The sequence below is a fragment of the Periophthalmus magnuspinnatus genome, chromosome 16 (assembly GCF_009829125.3).
Source record: "Periophthalmus magnuspinnatus isolate fPerMag1 chromosome 16, fPerMag1.2.pri, whole genome shotgun sequence".
Classification (NCBI taxonomy): Eukaryota; Metazoa; Chordata; class Actinopteri; order Gobiiformes; family Gobiidae; genus Periophthalmus; species Periophthalmus magnuspinnatus.
Window position 1 is genome coordinate 27,077,530 of NC_047141.1, and position 24,223 is coordinate 27,101,752.

A 24,223-nucleotide genomic window follows, 5' to 3' on the forward strand; every position below is an offset into this window, starting at 1 on the left:
TCTAAATCAGGACAAAGCTAACAGCAAGTCAGAACCAAACCAGGTTCACGTTATAGCACGAAGAGTACTTAGTTTTGGTTTTATGGTGTCAAGGAAATTTTGTTGACTGAATCTTATTTCTTTTGTATATTTAGATTTTTTAAAGACTTTGTTAACCAGATAAAAGTAAAATATTCAGACTTCTGCTTTTGAGTCTGTATAGTCCACAAAATAATATTTTAACAGCTGACAAGTTTTGGGATTAATCACTGTAACCCTAAACTGGATTTCGGTTGCCCTGACCAGCCAGTACCTCCTTCTATTCTGTTGTGACCTGTTGTAAAATTTTGGTGGTCATCCAACATGTTTTTCTCACAAAACTTTGAATAAGGGATCCCTGCCAGACAGTCAAAACCTGTGCATATTCCTTTTTCAATATATTAAAAATACAATAATTAGGTTACATAGATTAACTTGAAATGTCATATTTACTGCATTTGTTATGAAGAACCTAAGGGTGAAACCTATGGAAAGATGTTGAGGCTTTAAATACGTGGCCTAAAGAGGTCATTAGTGCACAGAGAACAGGTCAATATTGACTGTGCGTTCAGAGTGCATTTAGTGATAAACAGTAAGGACCCAGATAAGTTACACATTAGCCAGATTAAGTGAGCATCATTACCGTGTCTGAGAGCTGAGGCCTGAGATCCAGCTTGAGGAAGCGGAAAGTCAAAACTGGAACTACGCAGATTGCAGTGGCCAGTGCAATAGTTAACCACACGACTGGCTGCAACAGTGTGCTCTGGGCAGTACCTGTAAACAAAACACACAGACACAAATGTTTGGAAATACTCCACACAAGGTCACTTTCAACATAGGTCATTAAAATGTGATATGTCTAGATCTGTCACGACAACAGCTGTGTGACATATTGATACAGAATATTTAAGATTTATGTCATCTACACAATGATTATAGCAGAATGTTGCATATTTAGATCCACATTTACTGGGATCATTGTTAAAAATAAATAAATAAAAAAATAACAAAAAAATTTAAATAAATAAATACGAATAGTAAAATGAAGTAGTCACATGTTTCTTATTTGACCATCCACAGCTTAGCGATTATTATACTACAAAGAAAGGAACAAACATTTTCCCACTAGTCCAAATTAATGGTATATATAATAAATATTGAAGCCATATAGTAACTGTGACTGGCTAAAATATGTCTTAATATATTTAGACCAACACTTTGACAACTAATTACTACAACAAGGACTTAATACTACTAAGACTAATAAAAAAATAGACTGTACAGTAATAAAATATGAATAAAACCAGTGAAATGAGTAACACTTAATAACTACATCTTAATTAGTAAGCATTAAACTACAAGGTAACGCCCTTCACACCCTCACCTCTGGTTTGACAGGAAGTGGGTGCTTAGCAATGCTGTCAATCAAACCTGTTGCTAAAGCTAACGGGAGTGACCTCTGGGAAAGAAGGCGCTGGATTTCTCTGCTATTAATGTTCATACCTTGATTTACAGACACAATATCGAAATACAAATACCAGGATCATGTAGAGCGGATTAATACAAACATTTTAAGACCAAAATGATGAGCCAGAGTCGATGGAGCTGGAAGTGCGCCCATGGTCACTTCCTATTTGGAACGCGGCGGTTAACAGGTCAGCTATGTCCATTTATATATACAGTCTATGGAATTAACGCACAGTAGTTGGCCATTGAAATGCTCACTGACTGTGGTATAAGCCTTAATAAAGAAGAAGGTAATGAAGAAATTATGTATTAAGACTAATTAAGGCTTAATTAATCTCCTAACTTGTAACAAAATTAAGCAGTTACAAAGTTAATTAAGTAGTTGATAAGCCTGAATCATTCTTAATAATGCATTTGTTTATTATATTAAGCCTTTCTTCATGTTTTATTAAGACTATAAATTGTGTAGTTATTATAAAGTGTTAGTGTCCACAGTATGCATGCAATCAGCAAATTTATGAAACTCTAATATTAAATTCCACTTGTTTAGTAGTAAAATTTAAATTAAAAGTACAGTGTTTGTTTAGTTCTAGCGTGACAGGGAACTGACCTACAAAGTGGAACTGATTGGGAAAGATCCTGAAGAGCGTCTGGCTGTGTAGGGCGAGCATGATGCTGAAGTAGAGGCCTAAGGAGCCCCAGATAAACACATGGTTTATAATGGTCCAGTAGCCAGTGTCGAGAGCAATCTGTATGAAGACACAAGAAAACAGGATGACTGCAGCAATGTTCATTTAGTTTACATATTTTAATTCATTTTTAGGCTGGACTCGCATGTAGGCCTATAAACACCACATCAAAATTGGGACTAAACTAGGACTAAATCGGGAAGTAAACCTGGACTATCCTTGGATTAAACTAGGACTAGAACAAGATGCAACCATGTCTAAATCAGAACAAAACCAACAGCAAATCAGAACCAAACCAGGTTTACCTTACAGCAAGGAAAGTACTTTTAGTTTCATGGTGTCGTGGGAATTTTGTTGACTGAATTGAAAATATTTATATGTAAATTAATTCTTGTTTTATTGAATCATATTACACTGCTTCATGGATTTTCTCCCAGATGTACAAAGCATCAGGAGGTTGATTTTGTATCTAGTTTGTTATGGAGCTCATCGATGAATAAAAAGGAATATATCACATCCAAACCGATTCACTTGAAGCTTAAATCTTTAATAAATAAATAACAGTAACAACCAATTACTGTTTAGTTTCTATTAGTGTAAACCAGTGGTGGATGAAGTACTCAATTTTGTTACTTAAATAAAAGTACAGATACCAAAGCAAAGACATACTTAAATCTAGTAGTAAAAGTATTAAAGTGCCTGTTTCAAAATGTACTTAAAGAGTAAAAGTTTTCGCGCAGATTTTAAAGTCTTATAAGGCCTCAAATGTATGGGTTGATTTTCATAAAGTTCGTGCTGAATACTGTCTAGTAGAAACAAATGAATAGATTTTTTTAGCTGTTTTATTTGTATATTTTAGTATGCTCAAACTACGTTTCTGTGTAAACTCCGCACACCCGACTGGGCGACGGGTGTGTAGGAGGTGAAGCACTTGTCTAAAAACTAAAGAAAGACTTTTTCTTTAGTTTTTAGACAGTATGCTCAAACTACAAACGTGTTAAAATAAACCCTCAGCCTTTTCAGCAGGCCTTAAACAATAATAAAAAATACTTTTACTTTTCACTCCCATTTGAAAATTTAGTCGAGTAGAAAGTACAGATACCTGCTCTCAAATGTAGTGAAGTAAAAGTAAAAAGTATCACATTTAAAATAAAAAAGTAAAGTTAAAAAGTAAAGAACAGCACCTAAAATGTATACTTAATTATACTATTTTTATGTTTCACTGCTGGTGTAAAACAGTAGATTCAGACCTCATTAATTACTTTTATTAACTTTCCCTTGGCTGAATATCACCTTCATGACGCTACGACGAAAAACATTAACGGACAAAAACAAAACTGATCCTTGACTGATCCTTGTGTTAAAAACTGCAGCGGACAACGTGCTCTACCTGCACACTGACCACGATGACCAGGGCCGTTGCCGTGGTGACAGCAAACGTTTGATAGTCAGCGAGAGGCTCCCCGGAGCTTTGGGTGGCATCAGATAACACGGCGTAAGGGACAAAAAACAGGACCACAGATGTGTAGATGCCCTGTGCAATGCAGATGAAGAACTCCTTTTTGTTGAACAGGAGATTGAGCTGACCAGGTTCATACAGTTTAGGATACTCCAGGCTCCTGTCATCCGGGACGTCCTGTAAGAAAGGTCATAGCGCTGTCAACATCAGAACTTGTAAAATAGAGGTGAAATTTGGGGTTTATATATTGGGGAAATGTGTGTTTGAAGATAGTTAAAAGATAGAGCTGTACTAAGCACTAAATTATGATTAGAAAAAGATTAAATCAACATCGGCGCACAAGAACTACAACATTTTTAGTTTCAAATCGCCACGAATACTTTAATAGTTAAGTCATTGTAATTTGTAGTAAAGCACAAAGAAGGAATTGTATAGTTTCTTTGTCTTTGTTCTAATTAAATCAAAATAAAGAAGAAAAAAGTATAGGAATTGTATAGTTTCTTTGTCTTTGTTCTAATTAAATCAAAATAAAGAAGAAAAAAGTATGAAATCTATAACAAAATTCCTCTATAGTTTATATTTCTGTGTGTAAAAATGTGTGGCTGAAGAAATAAAACTAATAAAAACTATTACACCTATATTAGTAAAGCATAATTGTATATAGTATATGTGTGTAGTGATTTGCATAGATTTGCCAAACAGACTGACCTGATCAAATATTCCCATTGCCAGCACTGGGAGTGAGGTGTACACAATGTTGTATAGTGTTATGAAGTACTGATCATAAACTGTCTGGAGAAAAAGACACACTTACATTTACATTACACAATAGTTTAAAATAACTATTAACTTCTTGCATGTACTGAGCTCTGACCTGGGCCGAGAATCCGCAGAAGAATCCAAACCAGAAGTGCACCATGGTGAAGGCAAAGTTCTTATAGAAAAAGTAGCAGAGAAAACGGCACATTCTTAGGTAGGACCAGCGGCCGTGCACCAGCAGCAGCCTCTGGAGAAATCTGAACTGAGAGAAAGAATAGTCGCTGGCCAAAACTGCCTGGTTTCCCTCCTGTCCTGAGATACCAACGCCGATATGAGCACCTGCAAAAGGAGACGCAGACAAAAGGTAAGGATTAAGGACTGACCGATACATCTGATTCCAGGTTAAAGAGTCATTTCCTAAGATTGGCTTTAATAACTAGCTCTCTGCCACTTTTAGATTTTAAGATTTCTACAATTTTCTATTCCTTCGCTCTTTCTTTTTGTTATTTACTATACATGGGAACCCAATGCGAGCACAGTTGCACTCTGTATTGTGTCTAATCTACACAATAGATAGAGCTGATGATGCTTTTGTGTGTTTTCAATGTGTTCTCATACATGTTAAGCACTTTGGTTCCCCCTGTGTTGCTGCAAAGTGCTATAAATAAATGCTGATTGATTTACTTTTTATTTTTACAGGGAAAGCCCAATGAGAGCTCTCAAACTGTCTTTTTCATAGAGGTCTTGTTCAGAAGAATAGTCCAAAAAAACAAAAAAAACCCCAACAACAACAAAAACAACAAAACCCAAAACAAAAACATACATCCATTTGAAACATTAAAAACAGGTGCAGGTGTGAGTATTAAGGTTTAGCACCACCACCACCACATTAAAGTGCATATGTGGCATCAAAATATACAATTTAGTTTGTCCTTTAAATGATTGAAATGCAAATACAGCCATTATTTAGTAAAAATGCATTATGTTTATTGCAAAACCGCTTGAAAAAAGTAAAAATATTAATGTGTTAAAATATAAAATGTGTACTTTTAGGGTCTATTGTGATTTTCAAATTGCAAGTTGTGAGGGAAATCTTGTCTTTGTTATGTATAAAGGTTTTTTTAGACTATACTGTACGTTGTAACGGGACATCTATTTGTTTATTTGTTTTTTTGATCATACACATTAACAATACACATTAATAAACATTAGTAGTGCACTGGTAAAGTGTAGTACGTCAGAAGTATACATATTGAGACTGTTACCATCTCCTCCATCCACACTCACTCTTGATCATGCTGATGTCGTTGGCGCCGTCTCCCACCGCCAGAGTCACTGCTCTCTTGTGCTTCTTGATGAGCTCCACCACTTGTGCTTTCTGCAGTGGCGTCACTCTGCAGCAGATCACAGCTTTGCACGCACAAGCTGTAGACACAAACTCGGCCTCCATGTCGGCCTCTAACGCGTGGGCCTGGAAAAAAAAAACAAAACGCAGCAAAATTTAAATTGAGAGGAAGTTTTTCTACTTGATGACTGAAACTGTATTTTAAAAAAAGAAACAATTGAAACATGCTACTTCCTGATAATTTCTTATTTAGGGTTTGCAGTAGTTGTGGTTAGGAAAGTCATACTATCACATTTTTGTGTTACAATTACTATGAGAAAAATAATTTATACTTTACAGCTCACAATTTATCAACACTATTCCCTAACAACAGTATACACTTATATTCCATTATATTGTGACTTGAATAATCACAATTATCGATTAAACTATGCGAATTTCTGGCGTGATCCTGGTTTAGTCCTGTGGTATTCTTAGCTTGGTCCTGTTATAGTCCAGGTTTAATCCTGGTTTAGTCCTGGTGTAGTCTCCAGGTTAAGTTCTGGGTCAAATTCCGGTTTAATGCCAGTTTTGATGTGTGAGAGCGTGAACCCCTCATAGACATCCACGTACAGCTGATGCAGTTCATACCAGACTGTGACCGTTGATTACGAGCCCAAACTCCCCTGAGATGTTGTCCATGAGGTTGAGTGGAGGAGCTGGAGACGCTGGAGACACTGAAGACACTGGAGACGGTGGCTGTTGTTCCACTTTCTCTTCTTCTTCTGTGACCTCTCTGTGACCTCCTCTCAAATCCGGCGTCAAAAAACAGGCCTCTGCAAACACTTCTTTTCCTTCTTCTCTGCTTTGGGACAACTCCACCATCCTCTGTCTCGCAGCTCTAAACAGACAGTGAACAGTGAAAAGATTTAACACAGGTGCAGTAGTTTTTGCAAAAAATGGTTATACTTTGTTATTAACTCTATATATCTTTATATAGGTGTTAAAATGTGCATGTAATTGTCTTGGTTGAGATTCAAGTATTGCACAAAACGGCAGAACTATCTCTTTAAACTCTTGTTTGGTAGATTATCCTTGACTAGGTTTCTGCTCTTTTTATTGTCATTTTCAATAGTTTTTATCGGAATTTTAAATAGTTTATTCTTAGACAATATACTTGATATTTCAATTTTGTATATTTCAAGGACAACAAGGGTGATATTATTTACCTTTCAATACACACTACCAGTTAAAAGTTTGCACACACCAGCTCATTCAATGTTTTTCTTTTTTTTTTTTTATTATGTTTTTATTTTTTATTTTTTTTAATTCAGACATCAAATATATGAAGCAAAATATATGGAATTATGTACTAAAGAAAAAACAAATAAAAATAATTATAGTAAATATTTTTCAACAAAGCAAAGGGTGGATAATTTGAGGATTTGAATATGAAATATTAAAAAAAAAAATCTAGAAAAAGAATATTTCTAGAGTCTAAAATGTAGAAAGTAGTAAAACATAAAGACTGGCAGTGTATCTCCCTGGTATTTATCTCTCCCATAAAGTGATAAAACTGTACTTGACGCAACAAACCTGAGCTCCTGTCGCACGCACTGTACTGTGTTTCCACTGATAATAAAGACCTCCGCCATGTCGTCTGTCAGCATCTTACAGGAGTAGCCGATATTCACTGCAGTTTCTGTGGGAAGACAGAGGTGGACAGTGTAATGTGTGTAATGTCAAAAATGTACTTAAGTAAGAGTACCATTACTTCAAAATAATACTACTTAAGAAGAAGTACTGTAGTGGTTCAAAATTACATTAAAATTGGGGAAACTGGAATAAGGTACAGAATTAACTATAACTACAATTGGAATAGTAACAGTCACAATTATAATTTGAAGTTAATGAAATTTGAAGAACAAACCATTAAACAATAAAAATGTCATATCTGAAGGAGCTGTACAAGAAACACAAATGTTCAAATCTTTTTTTATTTTCTCAGCATAAAGCTTTTGACACTTGCAGACTTATTTGAGTAAATGTAACTGAATACTCTCCACCTCTGTGCAAAAGCAATAACAATGAAGAACATTCTCCTGCACTGTGTAAAACCATTCCTGCATCCAGCAACTTGGGTTCTTTTTAAAACAATACAGTAGGAAATGTATTTGGCTTGTTGACATGTGTTAGCTGCTAGCTAACACATGTTAGCTGCTAGCTAACACATGGCCGTGGATCAACCCTGACATAAAAGCTCTGCTGAAGGAGAAGAAGAGAGTTTTTAGGTCAGGGACCAAGGAGGAGCTGAAGGCTGTACAGAAGAAATTGAGGAGGAAAATCAGGACAAGCCAAGCCAGCCATAAGAGAAGGATGGAGCAACAGCTACAGGAGAAGAACATCCAGGGGGTGTGGAGAAGTCTAAAGACTATCTCAGGCTTCAAAGCACCTCCTGCCCAGACGGAGGGGGACCTGCTGTGGGTGAACGACCTCACTTCCAATCACCCACCCCTCCCCCCACCCAGCTGCCTGCTCTCCCCTCCTCGGCTGGACAATGGGGAACTCCTGTACCTCTTCACACCTCTGCCTCTGCTCTTCAGCCCACCAATACGCATGGACTCACCCATCCCCCCAGGCTGCCACTGTCATTTTCTACAGCCCAGGTGAGACTGGAGCTCAAGAAGATCAGACCCAGGAAGGCAACAGGACCAGACGGCATCAGCTCCAGGCTCCTTAAGTCCTGTGTAGATGAACTGTGCGGAGTTATGGAGCATGTCTTCAATAAGAGCCTAAAACTGAGGGTGGTACCACAACTCTGGAAGACCTCCTGCGTGGTACCGGTGCCCAAGACGCCACAGGCCAAGGAGCTCAGCAGCTTCAGGCCGGTGGCTCTAACATCTCACCTGATGAAGACACTGGAGAGACTGGTCCTTGGCCATCTCCGCTCCACCATGAGCTCAGCGATGGACCCGCTGCAGTTTGCGTACCGGCCTGGCATCGGAGTGGAGGACGCCGTCATCTACCTGCTGCACCGCTCACTGTCTCACCTGGAGAACCCCGGCAGCACTGTGAGGATTCTCTTCTTTGACTTCTCCAGTGCTTTCAACACCATCCAGCCACTGCTCCTGAGGGACAAGCTGGAGACTGCCGGGGTGGACTGTGACTAGGCAGACTGGATCCTGGACTATCTCACAAACCGGCCCCAGTTTGTGAGAGCCAAGAACTGCGTGTCTGATCTCATGACCTGCAGTGTGGGGGGCCCCAGGGCACTGTCCTCGCGCCCTTTCTTTTCACCCTTTACACTGCAGACTTCAAACACAACACGGACAGCTGCATCCTGCAGAAGTTCTCTGATGACTCTGCCATCATTGGCCTCATCAAGGATGATGACGATGTGGAGTACAGAGGACTAATGCAGGACTTTGTGGACTGGTGTCAGCAGAACCACCTCATCATCAATGCAGAGAAGACCAAGGAGATGGTGGTGGACTTCCGCAAACGCCACCCTACTGCCCCCTCAGTGAACATCCAGGGAAGGGACATTGAGACAGTGGACTCATACAAGTACCTGGGTATTCATCTGAACAACAAACTGGACTGGACTCACAACACAGATGCACTGTACAGGAAGGGCCAGAGCAGGCTCTGTCTCCTGAGCAGACTCAGGTCTTTTGGAGTGAGAGGGCCACTCCTGAAGACCTTCTATGACTCTATGGTGGCATCAGCCATCCTGTAGGGTGTGGTCTGCTGGAACAGCAGCATCACAGAGAGGGAGAGGAAGAAGCTGGACAAGGTCATCAAGAAGTCCAGCTCTGTCCTGGGCTGTCCTCTGGACTCAGTGCAGGAGGTGGGGGACAGGAGGGTCCTGGCTAAGGTCTTTTCTATGCTGGGCCATGAGTCTCACCCCCTGCAGGACGCTCTGTCTGCCCTGGAGAGCAGCTTCAGTGACAGACTGATTCACCCTCGCTGTGTGAAGGAGAGGTTTCGCAGGTCTTTCCTTTCTGCTGCTGTCAGACTGTACAATGAACACTGTTAACACTGAACATGTGTCATTCATCCACACCTATGTGCAATACTTAAGTCACTTTACATAGATGTTATATTAAAGTCTATTTTTAGTTTATTTTTAAGTCAATTTTTTTTTATTATTATTATTTTAAGCTATTTATCTATTATCTATTTTCCTTCTGTTCTTTAACTGTGCAGTACAATACTGGAATTTCCCCACTGTGGGACTAATAAAGGCATTTTCAGAATTGTCACTGGTCTCAGTGGTGACGTGTCATTGGACATGGTTCTTTGGATCAAAAAACAACTAGTTCAAATGCTGCACCAGGTCACTGAAATCAGAAAATTAGCAGGGACAGCACCATCTCTTTTCACACACCTGGGACACCCTCCTCCAGAGACCACCGGGCAACAGTAACAATGACTGATATACGACACGTCACCACCATGACCAGTGACAGTTCTGAAGATGGCTTAGAGCTAGCAGCCGAAACATGTCAACTACTGTATTGCCTTTCACTATTATATAAAAGAAGACTAATATATAAAAGAAGACAAAATTAACGGTTTTGGATTAAAATCTGCATCCATTCAGATCACCAGACTCACCCTGCTTGTCCCCAGTGAGGACCCAGACTTTGATATTGGCCAGAGAAAGGACAGCTATAGTCTCTGGGACACCTTCCTGCAACTTGTCTTCAATCGCTGTGGCACCTAAGAGCTAAACACACATAAATCCTATTACCATTCTAATAGTGACATAACATTTTATTAAAAGTGCACTGTGTAACATTTCATGCCGATGTTATTGCTTTGCACAGTAATGGTAATATTCCACAGTAAAACATCTAATAATTAAACTTCAAACAAAATCTATCTCCATGGAGAAAAGCAGGTTAGATCATTAGGCCAAGTTACAGGTCAGATCTGTGGAAAGGCAAGATGTGATTAGCAATAAAAACATAACATGCCATACTGTGCAACATTCCAGGCAAAACAATAACATAACATGGAGACAAACAGAGACGTAAAAAAAGACTGCATACATGTTTTACACTGCTGCATTCCACATTTACATGTACTTCATTTAGAGAGTGAAGAAAGAGAGAAAGAGAGATTAAGGGAAAAATCCCTGCTCTTCAAATCTACATAATGGCTGAAAATAAACACAGGTTCCTATTTTGTGGTTCAGTTCATTTTTGAATTGGGGAAGAACCTCAGGCAAAAAGTACATGGCTATAACTTTCAGTTTTAGATGCAAATGAACAGATGAGCAGAGTCTGACCATCATGTCCTGTTCAATCTCTTCGTACACTGCAGCCAGTCTCTCCTCTCTGCAGTCGGATGCTCTCTCCGCGCTGCGCTGCCTCTCAGACCACGTCTCCCACTGCTCCTCAGACAGGTCCCGATAGGCCAGAGCCAGGGTCCTCAGCCCATCGGCCGCATATTCCTACAGACAAAATACACTTTAACACTGATCATTTCTTCAGTACATATAAAACATTTAAGCATGAAAAGAAGAATAAAGAAGTCACATGTACTTGGAATGTAGCCCATTTACAAGTTTGTCATTTTAAGGAAAGTCTCTTTGCTCTAAACGGAAGTGGGATGAAGTAATACACATTTGTAATATGCTTCCTGTAGATGCATTATCAAGTCAAACTGTTTACAAAGTCATACCCTTAGACTAAACACAGTCTAAAGTCTGTTGTATTTTAGTCAACATTATAGGTTGATAACAATAATCGTCAAGCACAAATAGTTTGTGCTCAGATCTACACTGTAAAAATATAATGTGTGCATGTATAGGTTTACATTTGTGAATACTTGTGCTGTTCCCCAAGACTGTTCTACTGTTTGACATCACACAGACACACAAACTTTATCTTGTTCTTAAAGTGTTTACTTTAAAATTTCACTCCTCTCAGCTGAGTAATTTCTGTGTATTGCCAGACTGAGCATGTTTGTTCTGTACATCAGCTGAACTGTGGGATGTTGAACATTCAGCTTTAGTACTGCATGATCTGCATTAGTACTGCAAACATGCAACATTCAGTAAACACTAGAGGGCAGCGCACACTCACATTCAGGTGATCTGAGGTGACGTTCATGAGGTCCTGGTTACTTGGGTGCAGTCTCTCCAGCAGCATAGTGTCAGCTCCTTTACAGTACAGACGGATCCTCCCCTCAGGGTTACGCACTGGGACAACATAATGCCAGATACTTTGAAACATTTTCCATGGAGATAGATACGTTTTGTGCTATACTGTGGAACATTATAGCCAAAGGAAAAACATTTCCATGGAGACAAGTGGTGGCCCAAACAAGAGTGAGGTTTGTGGAGAGTCAAGATACAAGGTTTTATGAGTTATTAAGGCTTTCTAGTGCAATAAATACATCCATAATGAAAATATTTAATTTGAAAATGTATTTAGTGTACTTTTTGGATACATTTTACGTGATGGGGCTTTCTCTAATACCATCAATCTGTGACAAAATGTATTAAACTAAATCTTCATTTACTGTGATATTAAAACTATTTCATTTAGGTTGATTTCTTAAGATGAAGGTCATATTTAAATTGCATATTGTTTCCTGTTATATTGTATTATAAGTGGGTGGTTACATTATAAGGCACATTACATTAGCTCTGGAACATACCAATGACAGACATCCTCTTGCGTATATTGTTGAAGTCGAGAATGGCGAGCAGGGCGTATGTGACAGGACGCCCCATCTCTGTGGTGCTGATGGTCCCAGGGGTCCGTGACCGAAACACAAAGCCAAAGTTACGGGCTGCGGTCACGAGAGCGCCTTCATCTGGAGACTGCGCTTTGTACACCAGCTCTCCTGTTTGAACCAACAAACGGGGAAGTGAAACAGTGAAAAGGCCATAGAAGGATGTTGTAATGTTTATGGCACATTGTAATCAAGAATTTAATCAAGTAATTTCTAATCATCAATGATCAGATTGGGTCTTTTTCAGGTCATAGTCAATCCTCTGTCAGTTAAAGCATGTGGTTTGGAGCAGTGTTCAGACGTTAGAGGAAGAAATGAGACTATATTTTGTTACATGGCATCATTAAAAGTCTGTGTTGTTAATCAAGTAAAATAGAAATAAAAAATAAAGATCGATCAGTTCTTGAAACGGTTTATACTTTGAACTAACTTAATAAATACATATATTCTAAAAAGTCAATTTGCACAGTCAGAGAAGCAAAATATACAATAATTAGCCATGAATTTCATATTTACCAGTCAGATGGTCCAGCCAATGGTGGAATGTAACAAAGTACAAATGTAAAAGTAAAGTACAATAGTTGAAGTTTTTAGGTATCTGTACTTTACATAAGTACATTTTACAGTGGATACTTTTTACTTTTGGGAGCAGGTATCTGTACTTTTCTTTATGGTTTGAGACTGGCCGAAACTTATTTTTAGTTTAGTTTTATTTTCACATTTAGTTTGAGTTATCATCCCAACTTTGACCAAACCAAATACACAAATGCACAGAACCAGCTAGAAAAATTTAGAAATCGATTGAATCACTTAAAACACCCTAAATTATTTATCAAAATCACTACATTTGATGCTTTAATATTTCTAAAAAATCTCTGCAAAATACTTTTATTTTTTACTCTTGAAGTACATTTTTAAACAGGTACTTTAATACTTTTACTTAAGCGCATTTTTCATGTGATACTTTTACTTGAGTATTTTTTACCCCTGTATCTGTACTTTTACTTAAGTAGTAAGACTGAGTATTTATTCCACCATTGAGTCCAGTAAATGAATAACTCTACTGAAGTAAATGACTGAATATGTATAATATATAGTTTATTGACACTAAATCCTACGATACACACCTTCACTTTTCTCCTCGCTCATGACCGTGTGACAAAGAGAAAGGAGGCGGAAAAACTCATGCGTGCAACAGTCGCCCACTTTGACAGACTCTAGGAGCGTGTCGTCATAGAAACAGAAGTTTGGGTCCGCCAGAGAGTTGAAAGGAGTGAAGTCCAGTTTCTAGAATAAACACGTTATATCAAAATAAGACAATGTGAAATAACGCAAATATAAAATCATAAAATCGTTGATGTCGCTCACTTTTGGTTGAGGCCCCAGTGGATCTGTAGCTTCCCCTGATCAAGAAAGTTCAAACTATTAGACTATAGGTTACAGTAGAGTATTGTGGTGGGAAATATCTTACGAAACAATGGAATAACATGAACACTAAAACCGGACTGAATCAGGGTCTGAATCAGAAAGCCAGATTTTTACCGTATGTTTGTCCGTTGATGGAGCACTTATTGAAGGTCATGATGTTTTGGGTGAGAGTTCCAGTCTTGTCACTGAAGATGTACTCAACCTAAGCACATTTAACCAAATCATTTTAATAACAAAACGTTTTAATATTGAAGACTGAGAATCATAAAGGCACAAGTGATTTTTTAGAAGACTTGTAGGTCACTAACAAGGACAACACAATGATAATGGTACATGATGAAGATGTTATTGATGATTAAAGAGCCGATTCCTTTCTGAAAATGGTGAGGTCTTTGGGCTGAAAGATGAACAAGACACACGGGATGGGAGGGAAAGGTCAAGGTAGCGGAGACAGATGGCGTTGCCGGGGATAGGCTTGTATAAATAGGGCTTCTGGGTGATTAGAGGTGTGGTTGAGGTGAGCTGTGATCTAAAACACGCAGAATAGCTAATCTTTAAGCAATAGACCTGACACTTGGTTGGTTCCTGACAGGTTGAAGCATGGGTCAAATGTAGGTGACACATTTGTTTAAGGGGACAAATACAGTGTAACCTTAACCTTGTGTTATGTAAATCAAATGAAAACAACTATTGACAATTTTAGTTTTTAAAAAATATATGTCTGAAAAGGATTAAAAGTGCATTGAGAACTAAAATATTCACGTAAAGTTGGTTAACATTCTGGACCCTTCTTGCCTCTCTCCATTATAGTTACCTGAATATCACTTTTGCCCTTTCGATTCTCAGCCCTTTATACGTTACATAAAGCCCACCTGCCCGAGCTCCTCGTTCAGAGTGGTGGTCCTGGCCTCTGCTGCCGTGTTACACTGTGAACAAAACATCTGTCTGTCCCAGTTTATGAAGTAGCTGTGTCCGAGTCGGATCACCTCCACACTGAGACAGAAAAAAATATAAAAGAAAAATTGTTACTTAAATATACATGACCATCTATTTGATAAGTTCTACTGGGGTGAGCAATATGCAAAAAAAAATCACTTTTTTCCGGGAGACAAATCACGATTTCGATTTTATCACGATTCTTGTACACTTATCTTTATATTGGCGTGCAGAAGTAACTAAAGTCATCTCCTTCTTTTGAAAGTTCACGTCAACTTTTACTCCCTGAGATTATTACTGAGGTGAGTGGGCAGGAAAAAAGTATCTGTATTTGAGAATAGAGCTACATTTAAATGAAACTTTGTGAATCACGATGTGGAGTTTCCACCAAAAAAGCAGAAAGTCACAGGAATCAGCTCAAGATTAGTTTTTTATATCAACTTTTCACCCAGTTCTATCCTGTATTGTGCAAAAACATAGTCATAGCCACTTCTTTTCATTTCTTTCTTTATCTTTACACAGAAGAACTTATTTTTCGTGGGTGACCTGTTTGAAATATAATACAAGCAGGAAAACAAACAAAACAAAATTATTCAAGTCCATATAAAACATTAAAAACAGATGCAGGTGTGTGTATAAAAGTTTGTTACCAGATTATTAAATTGCAGGTGTGTCACTAACGTATCCAGTTTTACTTTTCCTTGGCGTGTTTTCCATTTTTGGGAAGCAAAACAGCTAAAAGCCTCGTTCCCGTGTCAGTTTTGGTGCAGCTGGTTCTTAACCTTATGCAGTCATGTGATCTGGTATTAAATGTTCTGGTATCAATGATAATTATTTACTTACTGTAGATAATAGTTTTGATCTACTTGCACAGTGCTATATTTTATTATTTTTTACAACTTTTTATATCTTAAACTCCTGTAAATTCAAATATTATAGTTAAGCAGTCAGCATTTTTCATTGCATTCTGTAATCTCCTGGTGTTACTCTTGCCTGCTCCAGTTTGCAGCTCTGGAAATGTGGAACAAATAAAAGTTCTCTTATCTCTATTACAGATAATTTGAACTGCGTCTGTTACATAAGTGCACACCGCAAAGAGAAATCTGATATTTTTATTGCTTTAAAGTAATAAAGTAGTTGACTCAAGATTATGTTAATATTAAGACGATCACTTGTTATATCTGACTCTTATTAGTGCAAAGTGTTTCAGGTTTCTAAAATAGATTGGAACATTGTGAACAAAATTTAATCTGGTAAGAAGCATTTATAATCAGACCTGCACCTGTTTAAATGTGTAATGTAATTTAACTGTTTGATGAAGTAAAAACAAAATTACGCAAATTAGCAACAGTGGAATAAGATCTCGGTCTGCAGATTATACTTATATATATCTTAAATATCTACGAAAGAAATGGGAGTGGAGGCCATAGCAAAAATATTACTTATTGAGATGGACTATACGTACTATAATACACTATGTACTATAATATACTTTTGATATTATGCCATTGTGGAGAGTGATGTCTTATTTCAACTGTATAAAACTATGGGACCAACTAAATTACACAGAGCCAGACGTCAATACTCTGAACACTCAAAACAATAATAAACAAATATCTATATCTAACCTAGTACCAACAACACTCAACATTTCTCACTTAAATCTACACTATGCAACTTTTCTGTTGGCCGATCTGTCGCTTGTCTCCATGGAGATATTCTTGTTTTGCTACTAGAATATTACAACACAGTACAGCACAATACAAAATTAAATGTATGTATGTTAAAGGTATTTAATTACATGTGGAAAATACTTCTTAAGTGTGAAGTAAGGGGTGGGGGTGGGGTGGGGGTGGGGGGGGTCACCTATCCACAGATCAGACCCTTAACTTGGCCTGGTGTCTCCTGCTGGTCTCCATGGAAACAAAAGTGTTTAATAAGTTGAAAATGTTTAAATCCAGGCTCAAAATGGTTCTGTTTAGCTGTGCATATGAGAAAGTTTGTATTCTGCACTGTTCTCTTTTAATGTTGATGTTATGATGATCATTTATATTTTTATTTATTTGTATTGTGATTTTAATGTCTTTCTTATTCTGAATTACTTTGCATATGAATTCTGCTATAAAAAAAACAAACTTGCCATGCCTTGCCTTTGAATCCTTATTATGGAACAGTCCAGGCAAAGCAATTACATCTCCATGGAGACGAGCAGGTGATGGACCCACCACCAGAAAAGTTACACAGTGCACCTTTAAGCAGTAACAGCAGTATAAACGCAACACAAGGCTTACCTCACATAGAGAGATATAGGCACTACAGTGTTCAGGATGATGACGTAGGACCAGAACGAGAGGAAGGCAGAAAAGATAAAACTGTCCACAGGTGGGTCCCAGGGCAGGTAGCTCTGAAAGAGAGAGCCCACCTCCCTCTCCCACACAGCGTTACCCACAGCCAAGATCATACCCATGCACACCAGAAAGCAAAAGATCTGAAACGAAGCAACAAATCAATGTGAATTATAATCTGTCACATGATAAGGCTCCCGGAAAAATACTCCTGGTCTAGTGCGGTGTTGATTTAGTCCCAGTTTTGAGGTAGTGTATGTGCAAATAATCAAAACACTAAACAGTCATTCACTAAAGAAATACTCAATATAACTTACAGTACCGGGAGACAAGTTATATTTAAGAATACATCCAAATCCTAATCCATACAATTATGATATCAATACAGCAATGGGGAAGTATATTATTTCATAGACTCAGACATGTAATGGGTATTGTTTGTTTCTTTGTATGAAAATCTAGATTGAATTTAGACAACACTGCCAGACATGGAGTATTTTGGGGTTAGATGAGGTAAATGTTTGATATTGATTTAATATCGTGAGTGCACAGTTCTTACCCAGAGGACCAGAGTGTTCATGAGGCGGTCGATGCTTGTTCGCTTGAATTTTGTGCGGCCGCTGTTCTGCATTAGCTTTGTGTCTGGACCTAGGATACAATACAATATGTTACAGTGAATGTCTCTGTTTTCATTTTCTTTTGGTTACCCGGGGCCATGTTGCGGGGGTGGGAGTCTAAGCAGGGACTTCCAGACTCCCCTTAACTCGTTGGAGGGACTATGGCCTGGAAACGCCTTGGGGTCCCACTGGAGGAGCTGGAGGAAGTTTCTGGGGTGAGGGACGGAATGTTTGCATGTATTAAATGAATAAAAAACTGCTTTGGCTCTGTATTACTTTGTAGATATATATTATTTGACTTAATTTTTGAATGTATCTGCCAGAAATGCTCAATCAAATCAAAGAATACACAGGAATAAACTGAAACCTGCTGAAATATGAACTTAAAAACCCTCAAAACTGAAATGTATTAGGATGAAACCCAACAAGTATCATCTGATTTTGTCATTTCTCTTGTCTTTTATTAAACCAACCTGCAAAGATGACCAGGCCGTAGCAGAACTCAGTGTTGCGGAGCACACACCCGCGCAGCAGCATGTTCTGATTGGTCAAAGAGTACTTCCTGTCCTTCCAGTAAAGAGTCCCACAAAAACGATCCAGCTTGTTGTTAGGAGGCTCACACACAACTTCACCTAAATATAAAGGTAGAAAATTCAATGTTTGTAGTGTTTTATTATTGTACTATTTGTCCATCTGCACTTGCATCAGACTCCAGTGTGGTCAGTCAGGTGTTTTGTAAGAGGATATGTGGAAAATGTGTCTGAGTGTGCTGCTCCGTAATGCGCTTGGCTTTTGTGTGGGCATTTTTCTGCTGACATTTAGGCCTTGTCAGGGAAGGTAGGCGGGAGCAGATTGGCTGAATCTCCATGCTGACAGATCAGGGCAAAATGTGTGAGCGTTTAAAGCAGCCAGGTTCAGAAGAAGGTTGTAAATTGATCTTGGGAATATAACAGTAAGAACAGGGCTTGAACTTAAAGCAAGTCCAGTAACAAAACGCAAGATTTCTATTTCGGTAAGATTTGGATTTTAACCATTGATTTATTTCAGCTGCGGTTCTAGTGATGTCATTTGTATTTGTTCCCAATAGTAGCTTTGGTATTACGATTACAGACTGAAAAATAGACAGAAATTTAAGACAATCTATTAAAAATGCACAAGTAAAACTAAAATGAACACTAGAACGTTTGAGGGCTTAAATGATCTAAACAGACAACACCTCATGACATCATCTAGTGTACATGTGTCAAACTCAAGACCCGTGGGCCAAATTTGGCCCACCACATCATTTTATGTGGCCCACGACAAAGTAAATTAAAAGGTATGACTGTCTTAAAATGTCAGTTTATCAGGAGATACACAGTTAAACAGACTTTTTTCAAGTATATGCAAATCCATATGCGATACTTGTAACTTGAATAAGTAATAAATATAGAAACGGTTAATTAACTAGATTAAAACGTAATGACATTTATCTTACAGTTACATATGGCCCTTTGAGAGCAACCATTTTGTTGACGTGGCCCTCGATGAAAATTTGACACCCCTGAGCTAGTGTAACAGAGGATTTGAGATCTTGAGATGGAAACAGACCAAGGCAGAAGTATGTTATGATTTCTGTGATGGCATGAAGTATGTTTAGCGTAACATGTGCTCTTTAATAAAGGGCTGATGATTCAATGGTGATTTTATGTTTAAACCAGCTCTACACTCAAAAATAGATGTCTCAAGTGGAAATACTCACAAAAGGCCCTTCTTTTAATGCACTTTAGACATCACTCGCCCCCCACACACGCACACAAATAGTATTAGCTTCAGTATAGGGCAGACACAATGTGGGGAAGGTTATCCAATTATTCATTCACAGTAAAAGGACAAAGGAGGAAGGGAAAAGGGAAAAAATAAAGAAAAAAAAAGAAAAGGAAGGAAGGAAGAAAGAAAAAAGGGAGAGGAAAGAAAGGAAAGGGAGAACGGAAAAGAGGGAAAAAAGGAAGAAAGGAAAGGAAGGAAAATAAAAAAGAGAATGGAGACTCAACCCTGAAACTGAATGTCAAAACTAGTTTTAACATCATAACTATACTCACTCATTCATTCATTATACCTGTTCAATAATAAAACATTAGCTCACTGTAAAACCACTGTCACAAAAACTCAAGAGTAGATTTAAACCACCAAAACTATTCTAAATGTACAATATTATTCAAAATCATGAGCTGCAATAAATAAATAGCAGAATGAAACACTTTAGTACTTAGTTTGAATCTGTAATGATATAATGTAATCATAGAAGTGATTAGTTCAAACTTTAAAGGTCATATAGGCAAAAAAAACAACAACAAAATTTCCCATTAGTGCAAAGAAAATATCTAATAAATATTGAGCTTTAGTTACTCCTTAATAGCAGACAAGAATAGTAACGGCATGAATTGTGATATAATTGAAATCTCAGCTCATGAAAATTGGGACTAAACTTGGACTAAACCTGTGACTAAACCTGGACCAAACTCAGTCTACACCCAGAGTAAACCAGGATGATGTAAACCCAGCCTCAGCATCTCACCGTTGAACGCAGCCAGGTTGTTTGGGTCTCCGAGTTCACACGTGACAGAGACAGACTGGCGCACTTTCATATTGGTCTCTCTGCAAGATAACCAAACACACAGCACTTTAGCGAGGTGTCAAGTGCAGTAACGTTAGCCTGTGCACATTGTGAAGAGTGAGAGGATCTGACCCGTCCAGCTCAGCGGTCTCAATGTAACAGAGTCCGTGAGGCTCGCTGCTCGACAACAGGAGCAGGTCAGCCTGAAAATAGAGACACAAACCAGTTGAAAGTGAGCATCCTTCACTGTAACTGTGTTAGCACTGATTAACTAGGATGGTTTCTGAACTGCACTGTACAAAAGAGTATGACACAAATTCAGAATATCACTCTTTGTTTAAATAATGTCTGTGTTTAAAGATACACTATGTAACCTTTACTTGGATCCACCTGCTTGATGAGATAAGTTTAACACTAGTGTGGCTTATTCATTTTGCATTTATTCAATTACAGATGATTTTATTGCTCATAAACACCTGTACTCTAACTCTCTCCTCTCCATAGATCTGACCTGTAGACGTGACCTTGTAGCATCACCTTCTAATTGACTTTATAAAGATACACACATTTAATGCCATACTATGGAACATTTCAAGTAAAGCAATAACATCTCCATGGAAATAAGTAGGTGGCGGCCTGTCCTTTTGCAAATGTATTTTCTTATTTCCAGTTAAATGATCTCAAACCCAGTCAGAAATGTCACGTAGCGAGTGTAGTTGATATAGAGCACATGTGTCAAACTCAAGGCCCAGGGGCCAAATTCGGCCCATCATGTCATTTTATGTGGTCCGCGACACTGTAAATTAAAACGTATGGCTAAAATGTCAGTTTATCAGGAGATATGCAGTTACACAGTCATATTTTTTACATCTATGCAAATTTGAGGGCGACATTTTGCTGATGTGGCCCTCGGTGAAACTGAGTTTGACAGCCCTGATATAGAGTGACAGTAGCTCTACAGATCCAAAGGTTGACTGTTCGAATCCCGCTCTTGACATAAATATCATTGGTAGAGGTCAGATCCATTGACAGAAAGGTTGGCGGCGCGATTTCAGCTCCCACAGATTAATACTGTCATTGTGTCCTTGGGCAAGACACTTAACCCACCTCAGCCCCAGTGTCTGTGTGTCTGTGTGTGAATGTGTGAGTGGTTTGTTGATGTAAAGTGCTTTAAGGTGCCTTGAAGGTGGAAAAGTGCTATAGAAAAATGTGACCAGCAGTTGCAGTAATAGCTTACTTTGAATTCCAGTCATTCACCGATACAAGACATAATTATATTTTTTGCAGTGCTCCAAGACCCTAATCACATCTGAGGGTAAAGTGGGAGACACAGATAGTATCAAGCCTCTAGAAATGTCATCAGTGTAATTAAAAATAAGACAACCAGAAGAACCATAACCATAAGAACCACGATAATAATCCTGTGTGATCTGGTTTGAATGAAGGATTTGTGCAGTTTCCTTTTAGACAAACTGATACTTACTGCTACAAACTGGTTATTTTCCAACTTTATAATGTCACCCACTCGAACATTCATCCATTTTTCTTTTTGTATCCTGAGGAGAACAAAAGGAGACAGTCAGTAAAATATAATGAGGGGACAGAGCTGTTTTTGTGGAAGACTCACTCCTGAAATAATTGACATGTATGCTAATGTATTTTAAAAGCAAGTATTTGATGTATAGAGCAATATCTGAACATTTTTGCATTTTAGTGGTATTATGCCTTTTATCCAGCGGTAGAAGAAGTATTTTCAAGCTGGTTTTGAGATCTAATAAAGTTTCAAACGTTGTGATTTTGATTGTTCAACAGAAACAATTCAATTTATCTTTTTTTTTTTTTTGGCTGTTTTCATCAGTATATTTTTGTGTACTTTAAAATCTACTACAGATATCTAAAATTGTATATGTACAGTACTTTACTACTTTTACTTTGTCACATTCCACCACTACTTTTATCTGGAATGGCAAGGAGACATCTGTTATAGTGTGATGAACTTAATATTACAATTAAGTTTAATCTACCGCCAAAGATGAATAAAAAAACATCATTATCCAATTAAATTCAGACAGTCCGTTGTATTACAGCTTGGGTAGCGGAGTTTAAACCCAGGAAAGGAGGAAGTAGGTATTTAAATCAGTTTAACTAGCTGTTGCAAACACTTTTGGCACATTGCAGTTTTTTGGAATAGCTTTTTCACATGGGGAAATGCAACAATACAGCTACTCAATACTCAAAAGTCAATCAGCTCTCATCTCAAAATGTCAGACAGACGCACACGGCTCTATTTCACAAGTTTGCAATCAATAAAATGTTTCCCAATTAGATGTGGACACTGCGGTACTGTGTTTCCATACACATTACGGAGACTTTTATTCATTTACAAAGAAAAACTGGATAAAGCAGGTTGATATATAACAAGATGAAGTGAAAACATCAGACTCACGAGCCGCGGATGAGGACCTGAGACTGACGGTTGTTCACCTGGTTGTCGCTTTTGTGTCGAAACTACAAAGAAACAAAATGCAGCGAGAGCACATTATGTAACTGAAGCTTCTGAATTGTTTTACTGTTATTTTATCCTCCCATAAACAAGAGTGAGGAGGGAGAAACCAGGACTGAACAATATGTGAACAGATTGCGATATGTGATATGGCTGTTAAGCATACTGAAATATTTATATTATTGTGATATCTTTATATATTTTTGAAACAATACTTTTCATATTACGCAATTTTCTCATCTATTGTATAATATTTTCTCATCAAAAACATACCCAGTGTTGTGTTTTGTTTCATTCACACATTCTGCATATTTAGGCTGAGTTCTTCTCTCAAACAGAAAACACTCTGTTCCACCTTGTGATGTCATCATGTGGTAATACAGGAAGTGCTCCACTGTGTCTTTAAACTCCACACACCTTCACTAGAATCATTTGGATGATTTCAACCCTGGAATTGCCAATCTCTACTGAACTAAAGGTAAAATGTAGCTTGAAAAGTACCACTTTGTGACATCACAAGGTGGAACAGAGCATTTTGAGCTTTGGAGACACAACTTCAGGTATGTTTTTGAGGATGTAACAACATTCTAATATGGATAAAAGTTCACAAGTCAGTTTTTTTGTTATATAGGACCTTTCATAGTTATACTCAGACTTTACAGACACAAACACAAGATTAAATTGTGCTTATTTCGGACTTTCATTTAAAAATATTTCTGTCAGATGTAGATGTATTGGTGTTTGCTGTCATACTGATTAATGCGTCTGTCAATATTGCAATATCGATTCTTTTGTGAAATATTGCACAGTTCTATGTCAAACACTCACGTAGTCGTCCGTAGCGTCCTTTATTGCAGTGATGCTCAGGACCAGAGCTAAAGGCACGATGGTGGTAAACCAGGAGAGAGACGAGATCTGAGGTATCAACTACACACAACGAAGTATGGGATTATACTCTGAGCACAGACACGATATAACTGAGAGCATTTGCAACAAGTAAATAATAAAAGTTAAAATATAAATACACTGTCAGTCAAGTTTGAACACACCATCTCATTCAATGTTTTTTCCTTTATTTGTACTACTTTTATAAACATACGGAAGACGTCAAATATATGAAGTAAGATCTATGTAATTATGTAGCAAGGAAAAAAAGAAATAACTACTGAATATTTTTTGACAAAGCAAAGGGTGGATACTTTGAGGATTTGAATATTGAATAAAACTTTTGACTGGTAGTGTATATTTTAGGCTAATGCTTGAGTCTTGAGGTTATATGGTGGTATTTGTGAGGTGTGAATCCAAAGGGCAAAAGTGAGAGTGACAAATACT

At 37.9% G+C, this 24,223-nt stretch overlaps 1 protein-coding gene across 1 annotated transcript in view; it reads right to left on the reverse strand.

Annotated features, from left to right (window-relative positions):
- The window catches only part of atp8b2 (ATPase phospholipid transporting 8B2), a 40,989-nt gene that overhangs the window by 1,776 nt on the left and 14,990 nt on the right, over nt 1-24,223 (reverse strand). The window contains exons 4-27 of the mRNA XM_033981601.2: nt 23,720-23,818; nt 22,835-22,896; nt 21,872-21,944; nt 20,521-20,591; nt 20,350-20,429; nt 18,266-18,424; nt 17,735-17,823; nt 17,122-17,318; nt 14,767-14,887; nt 14,009-14,096; nt 13,835-13,869; nt 13,594-13,753; nt 12,389-12,577; nt 11,812-11,927; nt 11,013-11,177; nt 10,337-10,448; nt 7,313-7,418; nt 6,368-6,617; nt 5,680-5,863; nt 4,508-4,731; nt 4,342-4,425; nt 3,565-3,810; nt 2,096-2,234; nt 662-792 (exon numbers count right to left, since the gene is read on the reverse strand). Coding sequence (XP_033837492.1) covers nt 662-792; nt 2,096-2,234; nt 3,565-3,810; nt 4,342-4,425; nt 4,508-4,731; nt 5,680-5,863; nt 6,368-6,617; nt 7,313-7,418; nt 10,337-10,448; nt 11,013-11,177; nt 11,812-11,927; nt 12,389-12,577; nt 13,594-13,753; nt 13,835-13,869; nt 14,009-14,096; nt 14,767-14,887; nt 17,122-17,318; nt 17,735-17,823; nt 18,266-18,424; nt 20,350-20,429; nt 20,521-20,591; nt 21,872-21,944; nt 22,835-22,896; nt 23,720-23,818 — 3,180 coding nt within the window. The remainder of the gene's footprint in view (nt 1-661; nt 793-2,095; nt 2,235-3,564; nt 3,811-4,341; nt 4,426-4,507; nt 4,732-5,679; nt 5,864-6,367; nt 6,618-7,312; nt 7,419-10,336; nt 10,449-11,012; nt 11,178-11,811; nt 11,928-12,388; nt 12,578-13,593; nt 13,754-13,834; nt 13,870-14,008; nt 14,097-14,766; nt 14,888-17,121; nt 17,319-17,734; nt 17,824-18,265; nt 18,425-20,349; nt 20,430-20,520; nt 20,592-21,871; nt 21,945-22,834; nt 22,897-23,719; nt 23,819-24,223) is intronic.